General features: G+C 44.4%; 1 protein-coding gene and 1 pseudogene across 1 annotated transcript; one reads left to right on the forward strand and one right to left on the reverse strand.

The window, feature by feature from the left end:
* Positions 1-1597: 1597 nt before the first annotated feature.
* Positions 1598-8416, reverse strand: LOC133914426 (serine/threonine receptor-like kinase NFP; annotated as a pseudogene).
* A 9876-nt stretch (positions 8417-18292) lies between these two features.
* LOC133916599 (probable E3 ubiquitin-protein ligase ARI2) lies at positions 18293-23849 on the forward strand. The gene is made up of 7 exons (XM_062360338.1): positions 18293-18774; positions 18877-18909; positions 19039-19315; positions 19938-20418; positions 22374-22922; positions 22994-23166; positions 23307-23849. Exons 1-7 carry the CDS (start codon positions 18601-18603, stop codon positions 23462-23464), a joined length of 1845 nt encoding a protein of 614 aa, XP_062216322.1. The 5' UTR covers positions 18293-18600; the 3' UTR covers positions 23465-23849.
* The last annotated feature ends 794 nt before the right edge of the window (positions 23850-24643 follow it).

The following is a 24643-nucleotide window of genomic DNA, read 5'->3' on the forward strand; positions in this document are numbered from 1 at the left end:
AATGAGGACCCGATCCCCGATTCTCCACGAGGAATTCACCTATTAGGGGGCGAAGATATGAAAATTTTATCCCCCACAGGAATACAAATGGTAGAAAAATGATTCATATTAGGTCTAACGGGAACTGGTATGGGAAAGTATTCCCCATCCTCGTTTCTCACAGGGACCCATCTCAGGCCCATATATTCAAATTCAGCACTGCGTGGAAATTATCTGCTCACTATTATGTTTGTTCGTGAGGACGAGACTGCAAGAGAATGATAACGAGACACGTATGTGTCTTGGTCTAACACCAAACCCAGAGAAGAATGAGCCAACCAGACTGTCGCATGAGTGGACTCGAGGCACTCCACACATCTTGGGATGACGAGTCACCTCCTTCCTCAGTCATAGAAGGCCCTAGCCTGGAAGCTCCCTCACATTGCCCATCACCAGTACACCTGCTATGCCACACCTGACGGGAGAACTGCTGCATGCACCCGTGTGCTCCACTTAGTAGAAGGGACAGGTTCCCCATTCCACATGAGGAGACAGGGATGGGAAAGAAAGTAGTCCTCACGAGCGGAAGTAGGAACAGAAATGAAGAATTTTCCTTCCTTCGAAGACAAGGATGAAGAATCATTCTCTGACGGGGAATTTCCCGTTGATATCCCTAGGTGGGACGATGCACTAACCACCTTTGTACTTATACGGTAGAAGAGATAGATATTTGTTTGTTCTTCGGCCTAATGTGTCATTTTTTTCAAAATTCCTATTCAGCTGAGGTCAAAGAAGAAGCTGGCTTGCCAGCAGAACTGAAATAGCGTCGGAAAGCAATCAATCCAAGTGTAGTTCATCAGTTGAATCAATCGTCTATATTAGCATCTTATTACCAGCGTTAGCATCAATCGTCGGACTTTAAGTTCAATCCTAGTTTAAAATTCCTGCTGGAATACTTATCTGATACAGTGCAGCTTAAGAAGCTGCTGGTTAAAAGTTCCTACCAGTTGTTGAACCTTTATTTTCTTAATGACATCGACAAGTTCAAGCAAGAACAAAAAGGCATAAAAGCAGACACCAAGAGATCATTCCAGACTTGGTTCAGATTCACGCTGCGATGTAACTAACCATCATAATGTTCTTCTTCTACAAAGTAGGAGCATGTTGTGATTGTGCCTACGTTTATGGCATGCTAGGAGAGGAGTGCGCTTGTTTAAATATTTCATCAGGCCATGCTGATCTCTGACCATTTACTTGATTGGTCCGGCCAACGATCAGTTCACAGTGGTTCATGTGACAAGTGGCTTCAAACTGTCCTAAGGACACTGGTTAGAAATGGTTCCAAACCGTGTTGAGGACTTTGGGTTGAGGTGGTTTGGGCTGAATTTCCAAGGTGTGGGTAGCGGCGTTTTTGAATGGAAGTAGCTCTGCTCAGCTAGCCTTGTGTGGAGAAAAATCTCGTTGAAAAGCGAGAAAAAAAAAAGGGAAGCCGAACGCTGCCTGTGTGTAATGGGCTAATGAGCCCTATTGGGCCAACCAAAACACTGTTTGTAATCGTCAAAACGTCACCACAACAGAATCCTCCGCGACTCGCTTCAGCCCGTTAATCTTTTTCATCTTATTGGGCTGCTACCGCATCGGCGATCCCGATGTTGTCCTTCGAGCTGGGCTGCCATAGCTTCTCGAACGCGTCGGCCACTGACGACGGCTGCGCCAGCACGGCCGCCGCGCCGCGTCCTCCTCGGTGCAGGCCCTCGCCATGCCGGCCAGGCTAAGAGCAGCGTCCATATGGTACTCGCTCGCGAGGGTGGGGTCCACCCATTTCCTCAGCTTCGCCTCTCTCTTGTCCCCGGCTTCCAACACCACCCGGATCTCCCGCCACAGCATGCCGCCCTCCTGCCGGACAGGAGCTCGAGGAGCAGCAGCCCGAACCCCGAAGGCGAATACGTTGGAGCTCGTCGCAGCGGCCTCGAGGCTTGGCCAAGGAGACGTTCGATATCTTGGCCCTGAAATCCGCCGTGAGGAGGATGTTCCGCGCGTGGATGTCGCCGTGTCCACCATGCTCGGCTGCGTGTGCTCGTGCATGTAGAGCAGGCCGTTGGCGACGTCCAGCGCAATGCTCAGTCTCTGGTCCCACGAGAGAGTTGCCACGATGCTCGACGACGGCCGCGAGGACGGCGGCTTCTGGTACAGCTACTTGTCGAGCGAACCCTTCTCGGCGAACTCGTAGACAATGAAGGCGTAGTCCCCGTCAACGCCGATGGATATGCCGGCCAGCTTGATCAGGTTGGCGTGGTTGACCATCTGCATCATCCTCGGCTCCGCCGGCTTCACCGCAAACACCTCCCCTTTGAGCTTCGCCAGTTAGTACGAGCTGCGATCTTGCACCGTTCGTCTAAATTCATCGTCGCTTCCACGATTTCTTCTTCCACGAAGATGATAGGCTTGTCGATGAACTGGGACACGCCGGTGAGGCCAACTCCAGCCGACACTGTATCCAGCCCGGGAGCGGCTTCCACGTCGGATGCGGGGTGGGTGGCGTGCGGCATCGGTCTCCAGCAGAGACGCTATCGGGGTGAACAGCGATGCGGGGAGAGGAAAGGAGTCGGCAAAACTGCGGAGGTATGCGGCGGCTGCATCACTGTGGGCGAGGGCAGTTGTGCGGCGCTCGGCACTCCCGCGGTGGGAAGGAAGCGGAGCTGGAGGGCGCGTGCGGAGGGGAGGCGGGCGGCGTCGACGGCCGACGCAAGCGGGAAGAAGCAGGCGACACGGCCGAAGAAGAGGTGTCCCCGACTGCGGAAGATTGGGCGGCGGCGGATCTGGCGAGCCAGCTCCCTGGATCCCCAACCCCTTCGGTTTGCTCCGCCGCGCTGGCAGGTGGTCACTGGTACGTCGTCTTCTTTGCTTGTTCCCGGAAGGTGGGGGTGGGGAGGGGTGGGGAATGGGGTTAGGCTGCATAGGCGGTGCGCCGGAGGTCGTAGGAGGACCCATCCGGCACCACGTCGGGGAGGGCGATTGGAACGATTTGGATCGAAAATTTTGCGACGATGAGCAGATGCAGCTGTGGTGTGGGACTAGGTTGCGCGTAGGGTACATTGGAGTGGAGGAGAGTGTTCGGTGCAATGCATTTGAGGTCCTGGCTCTGTGTGCCGGTTGAAGGCGACGGTGATCTTCGCCGACATGAGGTCGCCGTCCCTCTTTGTCCAGTTGGTGCAGGAGCTTGTAGTTCCAATGAGAAGGGGACGGTTGTGTGAAGGGTAGCATCTCCTGCAGAGATGCAGAGAGAAGCCAGTGGGCCGAGATTGAGATGAATTAGAGATTAAGCTAGTTTGTTGTATGCATTGTGTGCTAATTGCGCCGAGTTTGTATGTTCATTCTCAAGGTTGTGTTACTGCAATGTTAATTTCAGTCCAGGCATTGGTTTATGGAATATATGAACACAATTAGGGTAAATCTTTTGTGCTATTTTCTGCTGATCATGTCACTTCCATGGGTTATGTTAGTTTGTCCTTTACCTAGTTTAGGAGGTTAATGTTTATACTCAAGGTTGTGTTACTGCAATGTTAATTTCAGTCTAGGTATTGTTTTATGGAATATATGAACACAAATAGGGTAAATTTTTTGTGCAATTTTCTGCTGTTCATGTCACTTCCATGGGTTATGTTAGTTTGTTATTGACCTAGTTTAGGAGGTTAATGTTTATACTTAAGGTTGTGTTACTGGAATGTTAATTTCCCTACAGGCATTGTTTTATGGAATAGATGAACACTATTGCCTAAATCTTTTGTGCTATTTTCTGCTGTTCATGTCACTTCCATGGGTTATGTTAGTTTGTCCTTGACCTAGTTTAGGAGGTTAATGTTTATACTCAAGGTTGTGTTATTGGACAAAAGTTTTGCGGACACTACGCGTGTGCAATGCGTAGTAGACGCAGCAGTACCACGGAGGGGGAGACGGTAAGATATTGTATGCTGTCTTCACTCCTTGCTTATAAATACTTTTGTAATCGGCTTGTTCTATATGTTTCCCTGTTGTGCAAATTGTGGAGGCTTGCAAAATGTTCTAGGCAGTTGAACATAAAGAGTTCACGTTGCTTCCTTGTTGGCGTGAATTGAGGCACCATCCGAAGTGGCAGTCCGAGGCGTCGCGGAAGAAGCAAAAAACAACCGGTGCAGGAGAAGGTGGCAGCCCTTCCTCGACTCAGAACATGCAATCATCACAGGCTGCGGGTGTACCACAAGAAACAGGTAGCGAAGGCACGGTAAGAGCTATGAGGCCTGTTGGCCGGAGCCGGTCCAAAGAATTAGGTCGCGGTTCGACGTCTTCAAACTCGCCATCGGCACCAATGAAGGAAGTTTTTGACAGGCAATTTAGTATGAAGGAAAAGTTCGAGAAGGAAAGGGCCGAGAGGTTCGCGGAGATGATGAATGTAGAGCGGCAGCGCCTTCGCCTCGAGGAGGAGCGAATGCAACTAGAGAAGGTGAAGGAGGAGATGAGGATAATGAACATGGATTTATCGCAAATGGACGATGAACAAAAAGAGTATTACAAAAGTCTTCATCAGAGTATAATTGCTGCTAGGCGAGCCTCATCTGGTTCTACTTTTTGATACTTCGGTTGTGAGCTAAACAATGTTTTTTTCTTCGGACTAATATGCCTTCCTTCGATTATATGATATGGTCAGACTTGTAAGGTTCGGGTTAAGACATGTATGTGTCGGTTCATTGGTGTTTCGAAGTCTGTGATTGTGTTCTGAACTTATCCATGGTTGTGGTCTCCAATGGCAATGATATGGTGTGAAACATGGATAAGTCTGTGATTGTGTTCTGAACTTATCCATGGTTGTGGTCTCTTTTTTCAGGTTGTGGTATGCAATTTCAGGACTGGGTCTGAAAATTTTCAGGTTGTGGTCTCCCATGGGAATGATATGTTGTCAAACATCAGCTTGTGGTCTGAAATTACAAGTTATGTGGTCCGAGGTCAGCTATTCTTATGATATGTCATGTTGTGTTCTGAAATTACAAGATATGTGGTCTGAAATTTTTCAGCTTGTGTTCTGAAATTGCAGCTTATTCTTCTGAAATATCAGGTTGTGGTCTGATATTTTGTGATTTTGTTGTCACAATTCTGCTTGTGGTCCGAATTTTCGGAATATGTGGTCTGAAATTTCCCAATATGTGGTCCGAAATTGCAGCTTGTGCTCTGAAATTACAATATATGTGGTCTGACTTTTTCAGATTTAGGTGTCAATTTTTGAGATTGCGATATCTGGATGTGGTCTTGGAATTTGCAGGATAAGTTGCATGCGATACATATGGTAACTAAATTTTTTCAATACCAAGCATAGTCCAAAGCACTGTACGTGCAGCTTGGCACCTTTTACACGATACATCGACAATCACAAACTACCACAGTACATGTAAGACAATACCACACACTATCAGTACCGAACACAATACAATGCACTAAACGTGCAGCTCGATACCGATAACACAATATAGGGAATGCGGAAACATAGCGCATCCAATTACTACCATGACGCTAGAAGTCGCCTCCGTGTAACTGCCAAAGGTGTTCGACTAGGTCTTCCGGGAGATGAACATGGGACTGCTTGCATCGAATAGCATTGTACCGTTGGCTCAAGACCATCAATGGTGGCGTCACGTCGTGAGAAGGTTGGACGTCGTCACCTGCTCCCTCGTACATGTACTCCACATCGTCGTCTTCGCGCTCGTCTTCAATAATCATGTTGTGCATGGTTATGCATGCGGTCATGATGGCAGACAAAGTTTTCTCGTCCCACAACCGTGTTGCCCCCCGAACAATGGGAAACCGCGACTGGAGTACTCCGAAGGCGCGCTCGACATCCTTACGAGCCGTCACTTGTTGCACGACAAAGTGTTGGCGCTTCTGGCCGACAGGAGACGGAATGGGTTTCACAAACGTGGCCCATTCCGGATAAATTCCGTCGGCAAGGTAGTAACTCATAGTGTACTCGTGACCGTTGATTGTGTAATTAACCTTTGGTGCCTCTCCGGCGGCTAAGTCATCGAGGAGATGTGATCGGTGGAGGACATTGATGTCGTTTAGCGAACCAGGCATGCCGAAAAAGGCATATCAGATCCACAGGTCCTGCGACGCTACCGCCTCAAGAATGATAGTTGGAGCGTTAACATGCCCCGTATAAGACCCGGCCCACGCCGTGGGGCAGTTCTTCCACCTCCAATGCATACAATCAACGCTTCCTAACATCCCGGGGAAGCCTCTGCGCGAGTTGATGGCTAGCAAACGCGCAGTGTCCTCCTCATTAGAAGAACGAAGGTACTCATCGCCGAATGGCTGCACAACAGCATTGACGAAACGGCGCATACTCTCAATGATGGTGCTCTCAGCAAGCCGAAGGCACTCATCGAGAGAATCAGCCGGCGCATCGTATGCTAGCATACGAAATGCCGCAGTCACTTTTTGCAATGCTGATAGCCCGAGCTCTCCAGTTGCGTTTCTCCGCTGCACGAACCAGGGGTCCTTCTCTTCAACAGCTGCAACTATATTCGGAAACAGGTTGCGTTTCATCCGGAACCTGCAACAACGCACATGATTACGAACAACACACCAATTTTTTGAAACATTAACACTTGCGAATGTAACAATACCTGCGTCGAAATATGTAGTCGGGGTACACGGGGGGATCGGCAAAGTAGTCGTTGAACAACCTCATATGGCCCTCGAGCCGGTACCGGTTGATGCGCTTCCGACCTGGGACTGAGCCGCCCCATGGTCGCCTCTCTGATTCCTCCAGGTCGGCTTGCCAAGCTCTCATACCCTCCATGAACAAATCATCTTCTTCATCAGACAAGTCGTTGGACGAGAAACACAACTCCCTCAAGTATTCCTTCCAAGCTTGTCGAGGATCCATTTCGGTGGCTTCCAATTCTAACCATCCTCCTGCCTCTTACTTATAGTGCCTCACACAATCTTTTGGCGGAAGCAAACTCCCTTCCTTCCACGAGAAGCCACTACTCCAAAACCTTCGTTTGCAAGCCACGTTGTCTTCCGCAACAAGCCCGACCAAATATCATACATAATTTTACGAATTTAAAAACCTACTGAATGTCAGCACAAAATTTCGAGGTTCCATTTTTTGCATCACATGAACCCCGAATATTAAAAAAAAATTCTACAACGGCGGTTATGGCGGTTGCCCACATAACATTAAAAAATATGAAAGAGAAAAAAGAGGTCCAGATATAAGGGTTTTGCTGAAGATGGATGAAATGAGGGAGGCTGTAATAGTGATAGGGGATGCTGTAATAATGTTTTAGAGGATGAAAATTTAGAGTAACTACTGGAGTTAGCCTGAGCAGCTTGTCCCCTCCTTTCATCATGTGAGCATAGGAATTGCTCCTATCCAGGCCGTACTGGTTCTTGGCCCAAGAAAGCTTCGGGCTCAGGAGCCTTGACCCCAAATGCACCAACGGCCTCTTGTGGTACCTCCAGTGCGCCAGGAGTGTCAAGCACAAAGCAGCGAGCGCCACGAGAGGCCCTGAGACGCTGGCCCCTATGATGATACCCCGACGGCACGAACTGGACCTGCCATCGCCTGTACTAGCAACGAATACCAGCGGCGGAAGCTGCGGCCGCTGCTGAACTGGGATCAGCATCGGCGGCCCCATGATGGAGGTGAAATTGCTGGTGACGTTGTTCGCCTCGGCGATGGCGTCCACGGTGGTGCTCATCAGCTTGGTCACCTCGGACATGTCGTCCCCTGCAGGTTGCCACACGTAGGTGATGAGGTTCTGTACCCCCACGGCTCCGCGCCGCCTGAGTTGCGCACCGGCAGAAGAGCGGCACAGTGACCTCCTGCCCGGAATGCAGCTTGGTGGGCTCCAACCCCGGGTTCAGATATTGTACGAGGTGGTACTCGGTGAGGTTCTCGTAGGTGGTGACCGCGAGGTTGTAGAAGATGTCGCCGAGCCGGATGGGGCACAGGTTCGCGAAGGACCGACCGCCCGTGGCACCTGACGGGCACGAGCAGCGGCACGCCGACCTCTAGGACAGGTTGTTGGCGCTGGCGACCCGCGCCCGGCTCGTGCCGAGGAGGTCCGAGATGCTGCCCAGGTCGAGTAGGCCCGGGGACTGCGTCCGGTACACGACGAACGTGTCGCACGGCGACGACACGTTACAGGCGAAGCGCGCGGGCACGGTGCTGTTGGAGACATCCTGTGCGCCGGCACGGCAGAAGCCGAGGAGGACGAAGAGGAGGAGGAGAGGCAGCAAAGGGCAGCAGAAACGGCAGGGTTCCATTAGGCTCGCGTTGTCACGGCGTGTCTCTCTCTGAGCTCGTTTGCTAACTGGAGTTGAGAAGTAGCGAGGCGATGGCTCGATTTTTGCTTAGTTAACGTGCAATCCTGCTCTCTCAGCACTGTTCAAGTCATTAGTTCAGCGCTTTGATTCGGTTCTTGAAGCCTCGCTTCGCGAGGCAGGTGCCATTCGTGCTCTGCCTGCATTAGACTTGATTAGTGTAACGGTCTGTTGAACTAGTGGAACAGGGATGAAGAATGCGACAACTATCTTTTGAAGGTCGCTTTCATGGCGACTGCTTGCAGTCGGAACAACGGAACGGGTCTGCCGCTCTGGTTGCAGAGAATTGCTGTCAGAAGATACTACGCCATCGTTTTCGAGAGAAAGGAAAATGATTATGATATGGTAGACATTAACCAACATAATAAGCTACGCTAACCAACGAGGTGTTGATGTACCCAATGCCCAAGTATGATTTTTATTAGCAGGAACTGATTGTATGCAGATGGAGATGTTTACATCTGGATGCCATGGTGATAAACAGATGAATCAAGTCATTCTAGTCACTCTTGACATTTTGACATATGTTGGTGAATGTCCTGTTGAACTAGTCCGAAATCAATAGAGAAAGATGTATGCTACCATAGCCCCGTGTCCAAAGCATAAAATACATGAATTAAGCCATTCTAGTCAAATCCATTTCGTGGATAAGAAAACGATTATTCGTTTCCAAAGATAAATAGTAGGAGACGATGCTATTGTGTACATATATTAGGGTCTTTTTTGGTAGGTCGGGATTCTAGCCCATCCATATGGGTGGACCGGAAATCTAGCTTAGCCTTAATGCTGCGAAGAGGGGACAGGCACTCAGGCTAACGTCCGTAGCCTTCGAAGCACCTGAGTGAACGAGGGAACATAGTGTAACAAGAGTGGAAAGTGATCTTTTGTTTGTCTATCTTTGCGTGTACAACATGAGCATCGGCACATGTACATTTTGTTTATAAAGCTCATTTTCTCAAATGCTTCTCTTACTGGTAGAGGCAATTGTGAGTTTCAACCATGGTTGCTCGTGCCAGGTCTTGTAGCGACACTTGAGACTAGCAGTTTGGCTTGTACCTACCAATTTAAGAATTTTGAGGTGAGCAACTATGATCTATATATGCAATTGCGTGCACTGAGATTGTACAGTATCTATGTCGTAGATAAACATAATTCTGAAGAGAAAATGGTTCTTTAGATAAACATAATTCTGAAGAGAAAATGGTTCTTTTTATTCGTAGCAAAACATCATTGAATTAACCAAGTTGCAGATCAATAAAAAAATATACTTGTGATGTAAATTAGTAGAGCTCTCCATTCCCCACTTGGGATGGACACGATGTCTCAAAGAAGGCCCGAGCATTCCGCTCATCCATGAACGGCAAGTTTGCCCATATGTGGGATGGGTCCGTGCGTTGCAACCAAAGCCACCTGAAGCAAAACGTGAAGCCATCGCAGATAGGTCCAGTAAGCCAAGGCCACCATAGGATAGGGGGCGATAGACCTGGGGTCAAGCGACCAAGTAGTGCCCGCTGGAAACTGTTTCACTATGCCGCCAAAGGAAAGCACGACGTTTCTTATCGATGGCGCGTATCGCCCATGGTTGGATGACGGTCGAGATCGACAGGTAAATTGGAATCGCCGAAAGGGTGACTTTGGTGAGAAGAACACGACCCCCTCTAGTAAGGAAGATTTCCACGTTGGCATATGATCCGCGACTGTGTCCATAATCGGTTGCAGTGTCATTTTGCTCAGCTTCCATGGCAATAAAAACATTCCGAGATATTTAATTGGAAATTCCACCTGCGCACAAGAAGAATTGCCAACGCGGCCTGCAACTCCTCCAATAGACAGCGGATCGGGGTTAGAGAAATTTGCCCATGTTCGTAGCTAACCTAGCAGCATCCTGGAAGCACTGTAGAATTGCTTTGATAAAATGGAGATCTTGAGCGACGGGAAATAGAAAAAGGATCAAGTCATCCGCATAAAAAGAAGCCCTACATTTGATCGCTTGCTGTCTCATGGGGGCAAAGAGACTGACCTCCTCTGCCTTGGTGATCAATGAAGTTAGACATTCCATGATAAGGAGAAATAGCAACAGAGACAAGGGGTCTCCTTGCCAGAGACCTCTTCCGTGACAAATGCGGTGACTCGAAAGGCCATTGACCAGGACCATCGTGCTCGTTGTCGACAGGAGCACGGTGATCCATCTACACGCGATAAACTGGCTTGACATCTTTGGAATGCAGTATGTCGGTGGTCGCTCCATCCGCACACTAGCTCCCCCTCTTTGGAATGCGGTATGTCGTCGAGCGAGGAACGTGCGGTCAGTTGCAGAGGGGTGCGCACATGGTCGCTGGATCAGTGATATCACAAAGGTGCTAACTGTTCTCGTGATGGTCGAGTACCTTCAGATTTGGGACCGCTTTCAAGGAATGCATCTGCAGGCTGCCGTCCTAGACTCCTTTCGCTGGCTCTGGACATCGAATGAGCAATACTCAGCAGCCTCAGCATATAAGGCCCTGTTCACAGGACAGACAAAGATCTTTGGCGTGGAGCGTTTATGGAAGACAAGAGCCCCACTAAACTGTAAATGTTTCGTGTGGCTCGCCTTATATAGACGCCGCTGGACCTCCAAATGCCTATGTCGGCATGGACTGAGATTAGACGCCTTATGTGCGCAAGAGGAGGAATATATTGGCCATTTGTTGGTGGGATGTGTTGCGAGCCAGGAAGTTTGATACACCATCCTACACCGATGTGGCTTACAACGGATCTTACCCTAGCCAACCGATGTTCTGCCAAAGTGGCAGAGTCGTAGCCGGAAGTCGATCGCCAAGGAATGGAGAAAACGTTTCGACTCACTAGTCGTGTTAATTATCTGATGGCTATGGAAAGAGAGAGAGAGACAAAAGAGTGTTCAACAAGGAAGCCCTTCTGCCGGTCCCGCTAGCACAGTCCATTTTCGAGGAGACGCAATGGTGGTTCTTAGCAGGTTACAAAGGATTAGGTTCGCTACCTATAGTTGTAGTTAGTCACGCATCACATCATGAGTAGTTAACTTGTAATGGTGGTCGCTTTGTAACTCTCTTCTTCTTCTTAGTGAATTACGCTCAGCGTGTTCTCGAAAAAATGTAAATTAGCAGAACTTTTGTGTCGTGGGCATTCAATTATGTGGAGTTCCTTTATTTTATTTGAGACAATGAATATGAAATATGCATCATACTTTTACATTTTGTGCAGGCCAATTTTCTTGGTGTGGTTAGCTTGGTTTTTGCAGAAAAATGTGAAGTAGCAAATGAGCAATAATTCAAACAGATTTGGGTTCAAATTCTGATAAGTTCTACGCGTTGCATCGTATTAGAGGTGATGTTCGGTAGAATTTCTTGATGAAAAGACAAAATCAGATCTCAGATGGATATGCAACAACTTCATATTTCCTTTGGATGATTTTGTTCTTAAGATTTTTTATGGGTTCAAAATCTTGATTATCTTTGGTGATGTATCCGAAATAATTTACAGGAAGTGCAACTAGAGCAGAAGTTGTAACGAAAATGACTCTATTAGGTTATGATTATGATTTTGATGATTAATGACAATATAGTCATTGTGACTAACATATTTGTCAAGTATACACTTTAGTAGGTTTTATAGATGCAATACATAAAGAAATCACTGTAGCCGAAACAAAGATTGACTGAATTAGAGAAGTTCTAGTAGAATCGCTCTCGTCTAATGGTCCGGTGCTCTGTGTGTTGAACTCATCGGAGTATTTTTGACAAAAGGGAAGAGAATACTGAAGACCTCACCGGATGGTCTGGTGTTAAATGGGTAGAAGCAACAGAGTGTTGTTGACAAAGGGGAGAATGCAAATGGTTTCACCGGATGGTCCAGTGATTACCGGAGTATCACGCCAGACTAATTCTTGCAGAGAAGAATCCAAGTCCAAGAGAACGAATATCAACTCACCGAAAGGTCCGGTATCTGTATTGTACATACCAGATGCTTCACACTAGAGTATTTCTTGTAGAACCATTTCTAAGAGTTGAAGATAGAAGAATACCTCACCGAATGGTCCGGTGATTGGTGTTGTGTACATCAGAGGCTTACACTAGAGCAATTCTTGCAGAGAGTGTTGCAGGTGTTGAAGATTGGAAAACAACAAACTGGAAGGTTCGGTGATGGGAAGTGTGTACACCGGAGGATCACACTGGAGTATTTTTGTGCAGAGAAGAATGAAGTGGCTCGATTGGCTTAAAATAACTCACCAGATAGTCTGGTGATGGTTTGAATGTTACGTTGGATAGTCCGGTGTTTAGGATGACTTTGAGTGAAAGTCCAACAGCTAATTACTAAAGATGTACTCACCGGACGTTCTGGTGTTAATACTACTGTTCTCACCGGATCATCCGGTGTTAACAGCTTTTCCGAGCTGTTGGAAAAATAGCTAGTTGACGGGTTTGAGGCTACAAATACCCCTCCACCTAATCATTTGAATGTGTGGCATGATGCTAGAGTCCAGAGAAACACAGAGACACTTAAGAAGATATCCAAACCACTAAAGTGCTTAATGTGTCATCTAAGGCAATTAAACACACGTTTAGTAAGTGATTAGTGCTTATATGACTAGAGAGAGTGTTGCTAGTTGATTACTGCCTAGAGAGTGAATTAAGGAGTGTTCCTAACTTGTACCGGGTGGTATGTCGGTACCTTGGAGTCTTGGTGACTCGCCGGCACATTGAGACAGAGTTGCTCAATTTTGTTGACCCTTCGACTTGGTGTGGAGTGATGACAAGACATATGTACGGAGACGCGGAGACTCTTGCCTTGGTGGCTCAAGCTCCAAAGTGATCACAGCGATAAGTGATCGGAAGAGAGACTAGTGGTGAGATCTTGCCTTGGTGGCTTGGCTACTCATCCGGTTTGAGGCCTTGCCTTGGTGGCTTGATGGCTCAATAGTCATGACCGGGTGCCGACCGGGAGCATATCCTTGGTGGAGCTCCAACGTGAACTAGAGATAACATTCATACCATCAATAGCACGGGATGAAAATCCTTTATGCCGAGTTCGTCTCTCTACCTTATTTACGTTTCGTAATTACATACTTACAATCTACTTTTGCGCATTTATCTTCCCAGAGTAGTTTACTAGGATTGACTATAGGTTGTAAACCTTTTGAACGGTAGAATAGACACAGCAGATAAAACTAGAGCACATTTAAATAGAAATTAATATAAGTTTATCTTGTGAAGTTTTAGAGTCGATTAGGTTTTAGGCTTTTAATGTCCTAATTCACCCATATCTTAGAATATCACTGATCCTTCACAGAAGTCTTAAGTCTCAATCCTCTTAATACATATTTCCTTTCTAAGAGTACTAGTGTGCAATAAGTTAGAGCGTGATTAGTTGTTCGTATGGATCTTGCCCGAATGAACTATATATGGAAGCTGAGGGGAGTCATATTTATTGAAAAGAAGAATATTTGGTTAGTTGTATATGTTTGGTTAGGCTGAGCTGGGTTTCTGTTTGGTTGACCGAATCTGAGGTTACATGAGCGGGTGCAAGAGTTGAGACTGTAATTGATTGCTCACATGAAGATGATTTTGTGAAACTAACAAGTGGGTCCATCTGTATGAATAAATACATAAGCTTGTATCTGTCAGGTCAAGCTATGGAGGGAAGCTCGAATCGAGCCAGGCTGCGGACGTACATTTGCATCCGTCGTGCCCAGGCTAGAACAGTATATACGGGTAACCAAACACGCTTCTCTGAGATTATACGTATCAGCTAGGCTAGGTTGTTCCATACAGATAACCAATTAGACCTTTAGTTGCATGGCATGAACATGTTGTTAAAGTTGTTTTCATATAGCTTAATGATAGTCAAGACACTTTTTGATGCTATGATTGGTTCTCCATCTAGTCTATGTATATAGAGCTTTGATCAATGATAGTGACATTCCTTCGAACCGCTGCATATGAAAACGTGAACTACCCTTAAAGATTAAAATGTTTCTATAGTTCCTTCGTAACGGCATTACTCTAACAAAAAATAATCTAGTAAAATAACAGTGGCAAGGTAGCACTAAATGTCATTTTTGTACATGGATGAAAATAATACAATACTTATTCTTTGATGGTCATTTTACTAAATTTATATGGCGTGTGATACAAGTTTTATTTGGCATTAATTCTCCAATAAGTGTTTCAAATATGTTTAGAAACCAACTCAATATGATTTGTCAAAAACTTAAATATCAAATTATAGTTGGAGCAAGTTTCTTTGTTGGGGCATTTGGTTAAGCCGCAATGACATGGTCTTTGACAAGTTTGTTCTTCTGTGTATGCACTATTCAGAGGTATGTATTGGATTTGCTTCTAGCCCTTGTTACATAAGGTGAAAGAGCACCCCGGATAAACGAGGCATGTCGCTGTCTGGAGACCACTCCGGATAAATGAAATTTTTTGCCAGGCTTGAACTTTTGTTAGCCATAACCAGGCGTATGAGATATTTTTCATTCCTACTAATGTGTCGGATTTTGTGAACAATTTTGTAATAATGAACTACTGTGAGTATCACGTGATACTACGATAAAATCTTTATTCCTTAGTCTTAAAAAAATCCTCGGGGCTGATGCGCCGGAAGTCGTCTGGGAGGATCAAACTGTCGGTGAAGAACCCGGCGCAGATGTGGACGTTGTACACCGTGCCGTCGATGGATGTGTTGATGATCCTCACGAGTCACGATGAAGTCCCGGAGGCCGAGCTGGCCCAGCGTAGGCCCACTGTCGTTCTGATCCACATGCACGTCCTCGTCGCAGCTCTCCGACGGCGGTTCGGTCTTACTGGTGCCGAGAAGCTTGCGGATGTGCGCCGGTGGCTGATGCTGCTTCACCGGGGAGGAAGACGAGAATCGCCCGAAGCTGCCGCTGCCCTACAGGCGATAATGTTTGGTAAGTTTATCATCGAGACATAGATAGATACAACGAATGAATTCAGGACTTGCACACCATCACAAGCTAGGAACAGGAGGAGCAAGCTGACGACCACGACAGCTGCAAAGTTCTGCAAGCACCCCATGGCCTTTCTCACACACACTCGATCAGCGCTCAACACTAACCTGAATGGCTTGCTACTTCTATCAGATGCAAATGATTACGTGACTCGTGGCGCTCTTATACTACTTGTCAAGGAAAAACGCCCATGCATCCTTCACCAAGTTACCGTGCGCGAAACTGAACCACAAACTATGCTTGCAAACAAAAGAATCGAAACCGCTCGCTCGAAATAGCACCACAAACGTAGAATTCCAATGCAGCCTTTCCCTTTGGGGCGTTCAACCATCCTATAGTGACATCAGGTGGTGCTACAAGCCTACATGCATGATAAATCTGGCCTTTTGCCAACTGCAAAGTACAGCTGCAAATTAAGTTGGAACTACAGGTCTGCATTACGTTGCCAACTGCCAAGGACAACTGTGCAAGTTTCTGGTCATCTGTACACCTGCGTGATGTATCACTGGGTGCCGTGGTGATAAACAAGCTAGTCCAAAAATCAATAGAGAAAGCTGCATGGTACCGTAAGCCCGTGCAGATGAATCAAGTGATTCTAGTTACTATTGATAATTTTACTCCTGGTACGATGCACATTCTTATTCTTTGTGTGCCATCATCTGGTTCTGGGCTAATAGGCAAGCCCGGAAAACTGCATGCTTCCAGCTCCCAGCACAACTGGCCATCTCACACTAACCAAGTGATCTTTTTGCCTGCCATTGGCTTCACACAGACACACAACACAGTTTTTTTTTTTTTGAGAAAAGCACAGCCACACAGATGAATCAAGATTTTTTTAATATATTTTTTAAATACGAAAAGTGCAAATATATATGTTCTTTTTGAAATTTTGCAACATGTTGCCCTTCTAACAGACGACATGTTTAAAAAATAAATAAAAACTCAGTATTCTAATGCTCTCAAAATTTAATATACTATCGAAATAATTATGAAAAATTCTGAAAAAAATTATGATGTAGAGGATTTCATCTAGCTCTCTAAAAAATTACAAACAAAAATATGACATGCAAGATAAGAAGCAAAAGAAAACTTAGATTTGTCTTTTTTGTTTCTCATTATACAAGTAATTATTTGAGTTAAAAAATTAGAGCACTAAATTATTGCATCCTATATACTATTAATATTTTTTAGAACTTTCATGACAATTTCGACAACGTTTTGAATTTTGAGAGCATTTTTAAACTTATCTCACTTCCAACGGGTGACATATTTTTTAAAATAAATACACAACATTCTAATGCTCTCAAAATTCAAAACACTATTAAAATTTTTCTGAAACTTTTTAAAAAAAAATTATGGTATGGAGGATGTTATAATCTAGCGCTCCAAAAAATTTGAATGCAAAAAAAAAACTTGTACAATGAGAAACAAAAAATAAAAATTTCAGCATCCCTTAAATTTGTCTTTTTGTTTCTCTCATTTTACAGGTCATATTTTTATCTAAATTGTTTTTGGAGAGATAGATGATAGCATTCATTACACCAGGGTTTTTTTTCAGAATTTTTCATAACTATTTTGATAGTGTTTTAAATTTTGAGGATATTAGAATGCTGTATTTTCATTTTTTTAAACATGTTGTCCGTTGGAAGTTACAATGGGTGACAGGAATATAGAGTTGCAAAATTTCAAAATGGATGCATATATTTACAATTTTTAGATTAAAAAAATATAAAATTAAAAAATTCGATGAATCAACCCTTAGTTGACCAAAAACAAACATCCCATGGAGGCCCACTAACAAGTGGGCATGGCCCATGAGCGCTAGGAACTTCTTTTTTTCTTTTCTAATCCTTCACAATAATTCATTGTGGTCTTCGGTGCGCACTAAACAAATTAAAGACTTGATTCAATATGAGAAACCTAAGTAAAAAATTTGCAGAAACATGTTCAAAAGTTTACATCTAATTTGTTGAGACAAGTATTTTAATTATTGAAATAGTACATTCCAATTGTTTGTTTGTTTTAAAAAATATCACGCCTCATTTCACAACCCCTCATCATGTTTGGTAGTACACACATAATAGGGAGGAGGGGATCGCCCCTTCTCTTTTGTTCGGGGAGAAACCTTGACAAGAAAACACAAAAAACTCAATCTAAGCATGTTCAAGGGCGTCAGCCTTGTGATATAGGTCCCACAAGCCTCTCTCAACGACTCCAACTCAAACTCCTCACACCTAACAGGTTCCATTTGATCAAATAACTGAAATAGACTCGGACCCAATACAAACCGACATTTGTTTCGACCATTGTGATGTGCACACGACGAATCTACTTATGGGGTTGGATCTGTCGGAAATATCTTGGAATTACAGCCAAAACAATTTTTGTATGCGATCACTATTGCATTTCTAATATGAGTCTGTCTGGCTGAACTCAACCTAAACACAACTCGAATTTCTATAATGTAATCCGGCTCAAACGGACTCAAATCACTTAAAGACGTAACCTCTTTCTTCTCTTTCAACAAAACAACACTAGAAGAATTATGCAACTCAATGCAAGAACTTTCAGAAGTGCAAACTGAATTAAATGAGGGCTTCATGCTGATATCAATTTATGTGAAATTTTGCCATATCTTTTTAGATAAATAAATAGACTTGGTAAAATGCTTAAACACGTGTAAGGCTCTTAACTTGGTGGTCCAAATTCTAATTCAAAACTCTATCCACTATGTGAGTTTGAATATAAATTCCATCATCTCCAAAGTCCAAATCTTCAGAACCAACCTTTTGTAGGATGGTGCAGGTGTGAGTGTAAGCAAGATTCAAGTCATGATACCACGATTTACACGGGTTCCAAAGTCCAAAGCCTTGCAATAAAATGAAATTCAAATATTCACACTAGAAGGGAAATAAAAAACTGAAATCGTATGCAGTCGGTGCCATTTTTACATTTACCCCCATTCACGTCGTCGCTTGTACCAGCACGCCGCACCGCACCGCACCGCACCACAGCCCAGCCTTCCCCAATTCCGGCCACACCCCAACGCCTCCGCCTCCGTCTCCCCCCTTCGCTTCCCGTGCAAGCTTCTCCGCCCGCATCTCCCTCCTCCCTTCGCGCCGCACCCGCGCCGCAATTTCTCCAACCCCCTTTCCACGCCCGCGTAGTCTAATCCGCCGACCGTATCAGTCAATCTGTCCCCCCTTATTCCGTGCGAGTCCTATCGCCGGCCGTTCGATTCGAGGGACTGATCCGATTGGTGTCGCCAGATGGGTCGCGACGCCGAGGAGACCTCGCCGCCGGTGTCTTCGTCGGAATTGGAGCAGGAGGAAGACGACGAGGATTGCTACCTGAGCGATCAGGAGGACGATGCCCTAGAGGAGTCCGTCCTCCAGGTCCTCGAGGATGAGCACCTCGAGGACTGCCATTGGTCCGCCTCATCCGTACGCGCTCTGCCCTGATTTTGCCCTCCGCGTCTCCGTTGTGAGACTACCCTCTGATTGCTTCCTTTTACTGACGGATTCCTTCCTCGCTTGTGTTTGCAGGTGATCACCAAGGAATCGCTCTTGGCGGCGCAGGTGACTACGGGGTCTCTCCTCATTCGATTTCCACACTGTGCGCGATTTCTGATGGTGATGCTTACCTTTTTTATTTTATTTTTTTCTATCTCGTTTGGTGGTTCTGGTTTGGGCTTTTGGGGTTTGTAGAGGGAGGATCTTAGGAAGGTGATGGAGCTGCTAGGGTTGAAGGAGCACCACGCCCGGACGCTGCTCATCCACTACCGCTGGGACGTGGAGAGGATTTTCGAGCTTCTTGATCAGAAGGGCAGGGACAGGCTCTTCTCGGAGGCTGGTATTCCTCTTCAGTACGCCAATAATGCCGGCCTACCCTCCTCGACGGAGGTGACCTGCAATGTTTGCTATGAGGATGTGCTCCCCTCGGCCGCCTCCAAGATGGACTGCGGTCACAACTACTGCAACGATTGTGAGTAATGCCCATTTAGGATGACTAAAACTACTTCAGCATTTTCATCTTTTGCACGTATAATGTTTTTAATATTCTGATGGAAAAATTATGTAATTCATAGTTCGTAGTAAAGCCATTGGGTGAATGCCACCTTATGACCACTATGCTATTTAGCAGTCTGAATTTCTCCCATTAGAAGTTACAAATATATTTCGTATGTGGAAGCTGCGTTGTTTGCTAACAGCTTTTGATCCTTATAGTTACAAGAATATGGTGCAACATTCTTTCTTCCTTTACCTCACTTGCATCATTCAGGGCATTTCTTTTTTCACATCATACGTGAAACAAAGCTAGGGGACTAGGAGGTATCACTTACTATTTGCATGGGTAATCATTATGCTACTCTTTTAAAAACATCGCACTCATGTGCATTTTTTTTCAAGAATGATGTGCTAATTCATGTACGCGTGCTATAGACTTTATCTGATCTTTCTTTTAAGAAGTCGACTCTCAATTCTATGATAGTAGTTTCAAGTTATATGGATGACACAATTTCTCAAAGGGACAAACATCCTATGAATTAGCTCTGTTGCACCTAGTTTTTCTCCGATTAGCCATTTACTTGTGCATTCCCTGTCAGGCTGGACTGGATATTTTATTGTGAAAATAAATGAGGGTCAGAGCCGGCGTGTCAGGTGCATGGCTCCAAAGTGCAATGCTATATGTGATGAGGCAATAATCCGGAAACTAGTCACTGCAAGGCGCCCAGATATCGCAGAACGCTTTGAAAGATTTTTACTTGAATCATATATTGAGGATAATGATACGGTAAAGTGGTGCCCAAGCACACCACATTGTGGAAATGCTATCCGTGTCAAAGGTGATATTTGTTGTGAGGTGGAATGCACATGTGGATGCCAGTTTTGTTTTAACTGTTCCTTACAAGCACACTCACCATGTTCCTGCATGATGTGGGAGCTCTGGATCAAGAAATGCCGTGATGAATCAGAAACAGTGAATTGGATAACAGTAAACACTAAGCCCTGTCCCAAGTGTCACAAACCAGTGGAGAAGAATGGTGGCTGCAACCTGGTTGCATGTATATGTGGACAAGCATTCTGGTGAGATTACTTATTATTCACGTTACTTCTTCAATACAAATCAATTCCTCAATGCATGCATGGATTGATGTAGAGTTTACTGAATACATGACATTTATCTTATTTTCAAGACTGTTTGATGTACTATGAAATGGTATAGCATAACAGATGAATTTTACCTTCTGAAGGTCTATGACTTCACCTTAATTGTATTAGATTGTTTTGCTATGGGCTTATGGCGTACCAGTGATGTTTGATATGCTCAAGCCTACTTGGGGACTTGAGGCTTTGATTACTTGAACTGCCATCGCATTGACATATCTCTGATGTCTGTATTCCCTCAGTATCATGACACTTAAATCTTGTCGAAGTAGCAGACTGTTTTTTTGGTTCTTGCTTCAATTTTAAGTGTTTTATTTCACTCCCCCTGGTCACAACTAAATGATTGTTTGGACATTAACACGGTCCCAAAATGCAACTTTCACCACTACTTCCTACTGCAATGTGTCTATAAAACCTTCTAAAGCTACAGATTATAGAGTACTCTTTGTGACAAGGCTACATAAATCATTTTCATTTTTTATATCTAAATTCATATAGATATCGATAGCTAAAGTTTATTTGTTTAAAAGGTTCGACCACACTCGTTGCAAGGGAGTAGATGACGCCTATTCTTTATTCGAGGGAGTAGATGATTACCAAAACAATACATGTTTAAGCATCATGTTTTGTGATAAATTTTGTGCTTATTTTACATCAACATCATTGCTGTTCCTGACACCTTGAATTATCTAGAAGATGGTGCTGTTAATAATGCAAATAGTTTTGTAACAGGGGAGAATGATAGACTTAGGTAATTGCTAGACTTGATCTTACCGGATAGGGATATTCTTTTTATGATAAAATCTTCCACTTCATTATTCTTTTGGCAATATAACACTATTTTATTGTTTCCTAGTTTCTTTTGCCATATATAATCATTGTAATGTAGTTTTACTGTTTTATCATAGCATGACCACACCTTCATAACTAGTTGCAAGTTGTTTCTCAGAAGAAGATTGTGAATTTAATTTACCTTCTGCTTGTATCAAAAACCTGTAGGTAATGTATGCACAAATGATTCAGGTTATCGTTTACAGGAATACTCAGATATAGTGAGTTAACTATTATCATGAGCACATAATATGGTGGTAGTATCTATAACTAAACCATGGGCATATAATTAAGTGCTGGCAAAGTGCATAGCTTTAGTCTCTTTGATCAATTAGATCCTGATTCATTTAGCACTGATTGATAGCTTGCATATGAGATAATTGTTGTATCAATTTTGGTAGTTACATATATGCTTGTACCCTACCATTGATTGCTCTTTTAAATTACATGTTTGGTAAGAATAAGATTTGTGACTCCGTACTTTTATAACCATAATAATGTTTTTTTGGTCAGAGACCACCTCGATTGCTACAGAAATTTAGTTGCTGGTGGCGAGAATGAATCAAGTATTTTACTAATGTTAGTCTTAGGTAGCATTGGACGTAAGCATATATGGAGGTGCTCCTAATTATGTATGCTAAGTACTCAGGATCCTAGGATAGGCATATAACATGGCGATAAATTGCTTAGTGAAAGTACTATAGTTTTCTTTTTTATCAGCCCACCAGAGGCTTAGAGGCAACAGTGGCACTGCTCTTACAGGAAGTATGGAGACCATATGGCATAGGCTAGTACAAAAGACACTACAGACTTCAATTGTTTTGTCAAGGGCCTAGAAGGGCCCTTCATAAGCATGTGGGAGACAGGCAGAAAAGTTCTGTTAGTTGTTATCCTTGGCATCTCATTATGTTATCCTGAAAGTTGCATGCTCTACTGATTGAGGGTGTCTTCTGTTCTTGTTTATCTTTTTAGATCTTATCCTCTTTCCCTTTCTTGATTAAGCTTTAAGTGTTATTTTGCTGATGTGATGCTTTTGGATGTAGTTGGTTATGTGGTGGTGCTACTGGTAGAGATCATACATGGTCAAGTATTAATGGCCACAGTTGTGGCCGGTTCACTGAAGATCAGACTAAGAAGACAGAGCAAGCAAGGCGAGATCTCTATAGATATATGCACTACCACAACAGATACAAGGCTCACACCGATTCTCTCAAGCAGGAAGCCAAGCTAAAGGGTGACATCCAGGGGAAGATTTCAATTTCTGAAAATAAGGAATCCAAGATAAAAGATTACTCTTGGGTGATAAATGGACTAAATAGGCTATTCAGGTCAAGGCGTGTTCTATCATATTCTTATCCTTTTGCATTCTACATGTTTGGTGATGAGATTTTCAAGGATGAGATGACTCCTAAGGAAAGAGAAATGAAACAGAACTTATTTGAGGATCAGCAGCAACAATTAGAATTCAATGTTGAAAGACTATCTGGTTTCCTTGAGAAGGATTTTCAAAATTTTACAGATGATGAGGTTATGGATACTATGAAGCATGTCATAAATCTTTCCAATGTGGTAGATAGGCTCTGCAAGCAAATGTATGAACTCTTCTGAACAAAGCTCTGGTAGTTCGCCTAGAAATTATTGTTCTAAGTACACTGTTTTGCAGGTATCAGTGCATTGAGAATGACTTGTTATATCCTCTCCGCACGCCTCACAACATAGCTCCATACAAATCTAAGGGCCTCGATAGGGCCTCAGAACTCCGTATTTGTTGGGATTCTGCTGAACAAAGTTCACACTCAGTGAAGTGTAGTAAGGATGAACACAGGAGCCAACCTGGTATGTATAACAATGAATCTGGTATTGTATGTGTCATTTCCTTTTCACAGATTATGATCGTACGAGAAGGACAACCAAATCCAGAGTTATCTCATTTATTTGTTTTTAGTTGCTGATGCATATTTCAATATGCTGTGCAGGATCAACTATTCTGGGAAAGCGACCTATTGTTCAGTTACATGGGTCAAATTCTGATAACAGGGGGCGCCCCTCTCACAAGCGAGAGAGGGGAGATGCTAATGGTGGTGGTGCACTTTTTGATCTCAATGTGCCAGCTGAAGTGTCTGACAAGATCTGAATCTTTAATATCTGATGGCATATTCCTTGCAACTTGTACAGCTGACCTGAGCTTCTTCAGCTACATAAAGGAAAAATACTGTTCTTTTTTGCTGCCTTACCGCCATAGAGTGCCTTCATTGCAAACTTTTTACCTTGATGCTAGGATCCCAATATATAAGACTAGTTTTTTCGTGGTATCCTGTATATCATGGCAGGATTTCAAGCCAATGTTCATAGTTCTGGTAGCTAGTTCTACTCCTCAAGCAAGATGAGGGCATTTTGGAAGAGAACATTACCATCCTTGTGTTGCCAATTTCAAATATAATGTATGCAGCATGGTGAAGGAACTGGTTTTTAACTCATATGTGGTGCTTGTTTCCTGGAAATGGGTGATTATAGGACAATGTGTACAATGTTATAAAACTGCTACAGATTCGTCATTCTAATTGTTACATGTGTGTGGCAACTGGCAACCATCTAGGTCAGTTTTGCATTCTAACTCGGAAAGCTCGGTTTTCTGAGCATGCATGACTTGACTTAAAGTGTAAGTTGCGGCTGCGGAGGCGTGCGAGACTCGATCTGGTCTTCAGGTAATCTACTCTTGGTTGTTCAGAGGAGGTTCCTTCCCTCGTTTCTTCCAAGGCTATATACATATTTTCAAGTCAAGGTTTGGACCGTGCGTTGAAACGTCGCATCTAGCCGTGCTAGCTTTCTAGAACCCGTGCAAGGAGACACGCATACGGTGATCCATGGGAATCGGGGAGCACTTGTACGATGCACACACTCGGGAATCTGGTGCATGAAAGAACCCTCAATATTGTCCTCTTCGATTTCTGAAGTATCTCGCAGCTAGCTTGCCATGTAGCCGAAGAAAATTGCTCGATCTCTGCAGCCCTCTCTGACTTCGCCAATAAGACGCCCATTGCCATCCTAGAAAGGGAGTATTTCACTCTACTGCAGTTGTTGGTAACTTTAGCGTCTGACAGCTTGGAAAACTGATGAGCAGAATCTTTTCTGGATCTCGGCCTGAAAGGCTTCCATAATCAAATGTTCCAGTCCTGGAACTGGTTTCCAATGTGCATCGCCACCACATCCGTGGTTTCTTACTGCCAGTGGCTCGCTTCACCTACTCTTTCTAGAGATTGTTTACAGCCAGTAGATGGACACAGTAGGAGAAGAGGGTCCAACAGCACATGAA

The sequence above is a fragment of the Phragmites australis genome, chromosome 4, assembly GCF_958298935.1.
Source record: "Phragmites australis chromosome 4, lpPhrAust1.1, whole genome shotgun sequence".
In the NCBI taxonomy this organism is placed as follows: Eukaryota; Viridiplantae; Streptophyta; class Magnoliopsida; order Poales; family Poaceae; genus Phragmites; species Phragmites australis.